Source organism: Acomys minous (genome assembly GCF_964271855.1).
Source record: "Acomys minous genome assembly, chromosome: 11".
In the NCBI taxonomy this organism is placed as follows: Eukaryota; Metazoa; Chordata; class Mammalia; order Rodentia; family Muridae; genus Acomys; species Acomys minous.
In genome coordinates, this window is record NC_140492.1 from 35,795,834 (window position 1) to 35,805,127 (window position 9,294).

General features: G+C 38.2%; 1 protein-coding gene across 1 annotated transcript; it reads left to right on the forward strand.

Annotated features, from left to right (window-relative positions):
- Positions 1 to 5,606: 5,606 nt before the first annotated feature.
- LOC311608549 (olfactory receptor 5H18-like) lies at positions 5,607 to 6,530 on the forward strand (the record flags this gene model as incomplete). The annotated part of the gene is made up of 1 exon (XM_084801080.1): positions 5,607 to 6,530. The coding sequence occupies one exon, from the start codon at positions 5,607 to 5,609 to the stop codon at positions 6,528 to 6,530; it is 924 nt and encodes a 307-aa protein (XP_084657206.1).
- Between the last annotated feature and the right edge of the window lie 2,764 nt (positions 6,531 to 9,294).

Sequence of the window (9,294 nt, forward strand, 5' to 3'; positions counted from 1 at the left end):
GTGCCGCTATAAACCAAGAAAGAAACAGAAATTTGGAAGGTAACTTTATTTATGATAGCCTTAAAGTGTTTGCCAGTCCTTTATGGAAAAGTTGAAATGGATATTTACATAAGTAATATTACCAGTGACTGAATATCTCTTAGCCTACTTTTAACTCCTTAATATGGTGTCCAACCAATGTCTACTATTTCAGATAACCCTAATTCATGATATGGAACTCAAGTCACATGGTCACATGGTAGCCTGAGGTTGTGTATTCAGGCCTTGTGAAGGTCCATTGTAAGTGGAGATGATATTATCAAAAGCTGAGCATTTCTACCAAGGAGTTCAAGATTTTGTAGCAAAGTACTGAAGACCTAGCTGTAGTTGTTGTTTTTATTTCTTCAGATGAGGAAATTAAGAAGAGAGCTGTATCCAAGTTGCTCAAATACATGACTTGGGGTGAAACCAGAGCATTTTTTCTCTATTCTTACTTTCCCTGGATTAGGCATAGAAGCTTCTAGCCTCTGTACACTCTAATATTCTGCAAAATTGAGCCTTAAAGATGTCAGTTTCCAGCCTCCATATGCTAACCTAGGCCTAGAATATTTTCATCCTCCAAGACTTACTGCTAAATAAGCTCACCCTTTCTATCTCTTTCTGAGCTCTGGCTGGCTGATTCAACTTGGCTTTTCTGGCCAAAATTCCTCTCCAAGCTGACAGATTCAATATGGATTCTTTCTTGGCTTCTAACAGAATTGCTCTGTGGCTTCAAACTAACTCTAGCAATATGTTGTAAACTTCTGGCTCCTTCTCATCCTATGACTTGTTCTGTTTTCACCTGTGTCTAGTTTGTTCTCTCTGCCAACTGTCTCTGTAAAACTGTCCTAGTAAAAACTGCTACACACACACACACACACACACACACACACACACACACACACACACACACACACACTCCCACTCTTCTCTTCTCTCCATGTGCTGCTATTAAGCCTCTCTTTCCAGTCTGTTCTTGTGAGAGTTGGGTGTATCCTATCTGACTCTTTCATTCAATTTTTTTTCTCTGTTTTATGCCTTTGACTGCCCCTCAATTAGACACCACTTTCAAACATGCCTATTTTCTTCTATAAACGAATTTTACTTTCATTGCTCGGGATTAAAGGTGCATACAAAGACATGTCTATGTTCCAGCCAGATTACATAGACTTAGAAAGTCTTCAAATGTGATCTCTTCTGTTCAGGAAGTTGTCTCCTGTGCTGATGTGTTTCAGGCTCTTCCCCATTTTTTCTTCTAACCAGTTTAGTGTCTGTGGTTTTATGTTGAGGTCTTTTTTTTCTAAGTTGTACACAAAAGCAGTGGCTTTCTATCATTTTTCAAATAGATCAACTAGAACAAGTGAGGCCAACCCTGTTTCCATATTTAATACAACTTCTGGGCTTCTGCTTTATCTTGACGTAAAATTCTGGATGCAGATGTTATCTTCACCCTTAGGAAAGACGGCTTTGTCTCTCTTTGTGTCCCTCTGCCCTCTCTCCTGTTCTCCCTTCTCTTCTTCCCTCTTCTCTCCTCCTCTCTCTCTCTCTCTCTCTCTCTCTCTCTCTCTCTCTCTCTCTCTCTCTCTCTCTCTCTCTCCCTCCCCCCTCTATCATCAACTACCTCACTTCTTTTCTCTTTTCTTCTGCTTTCCTCCCTTGCTTCCTGAGTTCTCAACTACAAATATGTAATAATAAACTGCTCTCTGGAGCTCACCGCTTTGCTCTCTGAATTTCATTATTTGAACATACTAGACCCAAACCTGAAAGTCCAAGGCAGCTTTTAGGGGACAGTCATGTTTTCTAAGACCCTAGATTCCAAAGCCAGGCTCACCAGGAGCTGATAAAGGATCCTTCCCTCAAGTAGACACCCCAACATTTCTATATCATTTGTATACTGACCCAAAAAATTGTTTGCCTAAACCTGTCAGGAGTGTTGCTTGTGATCAGAATAGTATTAAAAGGAGTCATTCCATTTTTTCTTCAAGCTAGAAAAGCTAGATATTCACAATGCAAAAGTCTGATGCTCCATGGGGCCCTTTGGACTCTGCACATGTGTCCAATCATTGCCCAGCACAGCAGCCTCACTCTGTCCTCAGGGAACACTTGTGCTCTCATGTGAGAATCTCTGTTCTCCTCTCAGGGCTACAATTGGTTGACCTTGAATCAAAGGAGAATATACAGACATCTTTTTTTTTTTCCTGTGCTTATGGAATAAAACCTTCAAAGCAAGCCACTGCCATAGACTGCTACCAGCCTTCCTGGTAAGTTCTTGACTGCTTTCAAAATCCCAACACTTATTGAAGATCTTTACAGCATTTCTCATAATATGAGTAAGAAAGAAATGATTTGCATAATATTATGCCTCCAGCCTCTTACAAGATGTATGCTGTTTAAATAGCAGTTGTTTTATATTTAGGTTACCAGACTCCAGCTTGGTATTAAATTAAAAAAGATTAACAACAAAAGATTATCTGTATACTTTAATTTTTGTTGAAAAATATGAAGAAAGAACATAGTTGAACAATAATTGGCTTTGCTAGTGATGTTATATTATATATTTAACAATAAATTTAGTTCTGTTGAACTAAAATACTGGTTTTAAACACCTAAGTAACTATTATTCTTCTGTATTGATATTTTCTGGTAATCCCAGCAAAAACATTACTCTATATATTTAATCATATATTCTAATTAAAATATTTAAGGCTGGTTACTTACATATTCATTTGTCTATATTGTCAAATTCTAAGAATAATTTATTTGAAAAGACATAGACACACATATACAAACAGAGAAAGATTCATACATGTAAGGGAGAGACAGAGAATAGACCTATGTTTCATGGAATCATACATAATTGGTATATAAATATACATATTTCTGATTGCATGTAAAGAAATATTATATACAAAGTTTATTTATTCACTGAACATATTGACATTCCATGTATCATTTATATAAGGATTAAGTGTTTGACACAATTTTACTCAGCTAGGAATAATTACACCAATATAGATGAAAATGCTGTCAAATACAATCAGAAAGATTTCTAAAGAAACTTAGTTCTAACTTTAGTTATAACATAATGAAGTAAGATTTAAATATGCAAAGAATTATCAGTAAAACATATATCCATATTACCACAGCACAGAATTCGTGACATAAAATTTAAATGCAATGCCTTTTAGTAGCATGGATTTATAGGAAAAATGTATTTTAATTTTTTCTAAAGGAAAAAACTACTCAGAGCTGGTAGTTATCAAAGTAATGAGTGAATAGCAGGGAGAAGACATTCACCCTGGACATGGAACAACTTGTCCCTTATTGACTTTCCATTCTTTGTCTGGTGGCTCTATTTTGTGATGTCACACTCACTGTGTTCATTGAGTATTTTGTGACTTCACGCTTACTGTGTTTGTGTATTTTGTGACCCCTGCACTTACTGTGTTCCCTGTGTCTTCTGAGGATATATCTCTCTTCCTCCTTTTTAAGCATCCAAAATTCCATTTCCTGTATTTTTTCTCTTGTTGATAACATCCTTTTATCCCCCTCTGATGTATTTATCAAGCATGTTTCCGAAGAAATAGCTTATAAATTCTGAAAGGGCAAACAAACTGTCCACACTCCCACGATCTATGGCTCTTTCAGAGAGTCTTTCTTAACTATGGAATTAATGCTGCCACTCTGACATTATCCCTCAAGCACATTCAGGAAACCATTTTCAGCAAATTCCAGAAGCTTCTTAATCTCAGCAATCAGAAATGTCTATTGCTTATCCTAATGAAGTATTGAGTTTTACTCCAGTCAGTATATTTTTCTTTAATAATTCTTTCTTTTTTAATATTATTAATTTGTTCAGATTACAACTCATATGTTATCCCATCACTTGTATCCCCCCATTCCTACTCCCTCTTGCTTTCACCTTATTCCCTTCCCTAGGTCTAAGACTGAGGGGGACCTCCTCCCCCACTATATGGTCATAGGCTATCAACTCTCATCTTGGTAGCCTGCTTATTCTTTCTTTGAGTGCCATCCAACTTCCCCACCAAGGGGAAGTGATCAAATATGGAGCACCAGAGTTCATGTCAAAGTCAGTCCCCACTCTCCACATAACTGTGAAGAGTGTCCTGTCGTTGGGCAGGTTAGAGTAGGGATTCGATGTTTACTACTTGTATTGTCCTTGGTTAGTGCAATAGTTTGAGCAGATTCCCCCTGAGTCCCGATCCACCCATCATGATGTTCTTCTTGTAGGTTTCTAGAACCCTCTGGGTCCTTCTGTTTTCCCATCTTCTATATTTTTCTTACCTAGAGTCTCAGTAGGATGTCCACACATCTATCCCAATCTCCTGGTGAGTGAAGACTTTCATGGGACATGCCTTTTGGACTAGTGCCCAATTATAAGTGCATATCTACCATGTGAGTCTTTCTGCTTCTTAATAGCTGTCTTTTCTTTGGGGTCACAATCTTGAACTCTCTAGCTGCATTTTGTTTTTCTGGTTAGTTTTTTTTTTTTTAATTAATAGTATCTTGCTCTAGTCCCAGGCACGATTTGCATGTTTCCATCCTTTGAGTAAAGTGATTACTGATAGGTTTGACTTTGACCAGGGATTTCCTTTTCTTAATCCCTTTTATTCTAACTTGAGCCCATTATTGAAATTGCTAGAATGCAGCTTGATGTCATGAAAAGATGAAAAAGGATCAAGAAAGTCATTCAAGGGGAAACATCACACCTTAACATTTCAGAGATGAAGGAGGTTATTGCTCTTGAAGAATGTCACTCGGGAAGGTGATGATTCTGGAAAGCAGTAGCTGGATTATCCACATTTTTTCTGGAGCTATTTTGTCAATGTGTTTTCATTTTTAAAAATCTAAGTTGTGTAGGATTGAATGAAAAAGAAACATTTAAAACAAGAACTTTGTCTGCAACCAGGAGCCATGAAGTACAAATGGCTCCCAGATTAGTTACATTGTAGACATCATTCTTCTTGTTTATAACTCCGTTCACTTAACTCCTTCAAATGCTTTTTGGGTCGTCAGCTCAGTGGTCCACAGCATGTCCTCAACTATACATACCTTAGCAATACTCTATTGATGTTATTATGTAAACATTACTGGGATGTGCAAAGGGTAAATGTTTCTATATGTTCATTTTCAACTTATTAGCATAAACTGACAAGGCAAGCCATACATCTCTCCTACTGACTTTTATGCCCCACACTGATTATGTGAAAACCAACTAACTTGGTAGTATAAAAAACTTTAGAACCTTATCCTGTAGCCTAATCATTACTAATACTGTCATTTCACATGTTGACTGAGCATTTTACCTACACTTTAATTATATCAGCAACATTTTAATAATATTATTTGGTCATATTTTAATAATTAAAATAGTTGCATATTTCAGTTTTTCAATTTCTTTAAACATATTCTGTAAGTTGGAATAATAGGAAATGAAATAAAAATGCCATATTGGTATGGCTATTTAGATTATATCAAATGTACTCTCCTGATAGTTGATTTCTAAAATCATAGTGAACATTTTTTCATGTTTTTCATTTCAGGGCACGTCCAGTGAGGATTCAGAAATGAAAAATTCAACTGTGCTCACAGAATTTGTTCTTACAGGGCTCACTGATCGCCCAGGGCTCCAGCTGCCCCTTTTCTTGTTATTCCTGGTGATCTATCTCATCACTATTGTGGGGAACCTTGGTCTGATCACTCTCATCTGGAATGACCCTCACCTTCACATCCCCATGTACTTCTTCCTTGGTCATCTGGCCTTTGTGGATGCTTGTTTGTCATCCACAGTGACCCCGAAGATGTTACTCAATTTCTTACAGATTAGTAAAATGATTTCCTTCTCTGAATGCATGATACAATTTTTTTCCTTTGCAGTCTTTGTAACTACAGAATGTTTCTTGTTGGCAGCCATGGCTTATGATCGCTATGTAGCAATATGCAAACCTTTACTGTATCCAGTGATTATGACTAATAGACTATGTGTATGTCTTTTAGTCCTATCTTTTGTGGGTGGAATTCTTCATGCTACAATACACGAGGGATTTTTACTTCTATTAACTTTCTGTAATTCCAATATAGTGCATCATTTTTACTGTGACATTATTCCATTGCTAAAGATTTCCTGTACTGACTCTACTATTAACTTTCAATTGGTATTTGTTTTGGCTGGGTTAATTCAAGCCTTTACCATTGTGATTGTGATTGTATCTTATACACTAGTGCTGTTTACAATTTTGCAAAGGAAGTCTGTCCAAGGCATAAGGAAGGCTTTCTCCACCTGTGGTGCCCATCTCCTATCTGTGTCTTTATACTATGGGCCCCTTCTTTTCATGTATGTGCTCCCTCCATCTCAAGAGGCAGATGATCAAGATGTCATAGACTCTGTGCTTTACACGGTCATAATTCCTGTGTTAAATCCAATTATCTATAGTCTGAGAAACAAGCAAGTCATGGATTCACTGAAGAAAATATTAAAGAAAAAGACTTAGATCTTATAACATACTTGTTTTTTATTTAATATTAAAATTATTTTTTACAATTTTTCTCTGTAAGCTTTTTTAATATTTTAGTGAAATGTCCAAAGAATTTTGAATTTATCCTCTTGTCTTTGACTCTGTCTAAATAAAATTTTCTGGCATTTTTACGGCTTAAGATGTTTCATCCAAAAAAATGTTTTATCTAATAAAATTCATAAAATATTGATATCTGTGGTGGTTTGAATAGGAAAATATCCCTCATAATCTCATGTATTTCAGCATTTGGTACCCAGATGTTGGTGCTGTTTGGAGATATTATGGAACCTCAAGGACAAAAGATTTGCTAGAGAAAGTACATCACTGGGAATGGCCTTTGAAAGTTTATTGTCTTCTTGTAGTTCTTTCTGTTTCCTGGTATACTAACAAAATGTGATCAGCAAGCTTCCTGCTTCAGTTGCTGGTTTCTGTGCCATCCAAATCAGTATGGACTCTTAACCGTTTGGAATTGTAGGTCAAAGTAAATAATTTCTTCCATAAGTTGCTTTTACTCATAGTATTTTTATCACAGCAGCAGATGAATAACTAACATAGAAGATGGTACCAGAAGTGGGTCATCTCTGTAAAGTTCCTGACCATCTGTATTTTTGGATGAATAGTAAGACTTTCAAACTTTTATATAGAAAAGAGGTGGAATGTATAGAAAATGAGATTACATGGTTATTATGGTAGGAGCCTGGTGCATAGATTCAGCATGATAGTGATTAAATTTGAGTTTCAAATAATGCTGTATCACATTATTGAAAAATCTGTGTCACATTATAGAAAGAACTGCAAGAACTTCCCCTTGCAGTCATCTAACCAAGAGCAAATCTAGACTTAAATTCTCTGTTTCATGTTTCCCATGTCTTCCATCCTGTCTGTCCTTTGTATGAATTTGAATCTATGCCTACCTGCAGAAGGTTGTCTTATGATTCTGTACCTGTGTGTATATTTGTCCTTGTGTGTAACATTGTATGTCTGTATCTATGTGTGTCTTGATATGTCTGTCCATATCAAAGCATTCTGCTCTCTGTGTCTTTGTCTCTTCTCTGTCTCTCTCTGTGTCTGTGGTCTCTCTCTCTCTCTCTCTCTCTCTCTCTCTCTCTCTCTCTCTCTCTCTCATTGAAAAGTGTAGAAACCATCACACAGTGAAAAAAGGAATATGATATTTTATAGAAATCATTAACTCAAAGCTGGACACTAGGCAGAGTGTCGAGATTTGTAGGTAAAAATGGGGGAATGGAAGGTGCAGGGGGGGGAGCAGGAGCTCCACAGGGAGACCACCAAGGCATGTGAGTCGTGGCACAGGGAGATCTCCACCAACTAATGCACCAGTCAAGGACAACCCATGCAAAGAACCGAGACCCCTTTTCAGATGTAGCCAACAAACTGTGGATTCCCCAGATGGGGTCAATGGGGGAACTGCTGCTGAACCTCTGCCTTGTACTCAGAGACCCGCCACTTGGCCACTGTCTCTTGGCAAGGCAGCCTAGTGGGCACACAGTGGGGTATGCAGACTACCTGATGATAGGCTGTTCCCAGAGGCCTAGAGGCAATGGGAAGATGAGAGGGAGGGGATAACAAACAGGAGGGAAAGTGAATAAACTATAATAAATGAAATATACACTTAAAAAATCTGAATGGAGAAGAGGGTGGTTGCAGGAACAGATACATGAACCAAGGACCATGCAAGGCAAGGATCTAGACACTCAGCTCAGTTGTAGCACACAGGCAGCACAGTCTCCTTGTCGGTCCCACAACAGGAGGAGTAGGGACTACCTCTGACATGGACTTGGGCCTCCTCATGCTGTTCACTTCCCCATGGCAGGGTAGCCTTGCCAGGCCACAGAGGAAGAGGTTACATGTAGTAAAGAGGACACTGGGTAAGCTGACCTGAGAAGTTAGGGGAGGAGATCTCCCTTTTCTAAGGACTAGGGAAAGGAATGAATGGGGATGTGGGAGGAAATAGGGTTGGGAGGTGTTGAGCTACATGGGAATAGCTCTAAGACTGGCTGAGATACGAATGCGTATGCATTGATAAGGCTTCATGTTGGCCACAGATTGTCTGTGACTTATTACTAGAGGCCAGTCTTAGCATGTCATGAAGGAAGATTTCCAGATATCTAACTTCTGCTCATACAATGAGCAGAAAATCAGATTTAATTGTTCTGTGCATCTCACACACCTCATACAATTATAATGTTAGAACCATATAATACTTGTGAAAAATTATGTTTTCAGAACAAAAGAAACAGATACTGATATTGGATCACACCTGACAGGATTCATTCCTCTCAGCATGCTGGATGCTGACATCCTGCATCCTCCATGTTCCAGCCCCAGGCACCTCAGTTGCTGTTACTCATCAGAACAGAACAGCTTCCAGGATAGCGTTATAGAAAAGTTCTGATCCCAATTGGCCCAGCATTTCAGTCTGTCCCACACAGGATTCCTATTAAGCCTGGAATCTTTCAACATTTAGAAACTGGACCACAAATGCAAACCCTGGCTTGCTTAACCATTTCCCCAATTTTGGGGGGCCTGCTCTAAGGTATTACTCACCCCAAATCAGCCTGAAGAAACCTTAAGAGAAAGATGTCCCATTTCCTCTAAGGGAGGTTGGGTAGGTTTCTGCTTGCTCTCTTGGTCTACAGATGCTTACTTTCATTGGGGGATGGTTATAAGTTATTGTTGGTCTTATACAGAGAGAAAACTAGGTTGGACTCAGGGAAGTCTC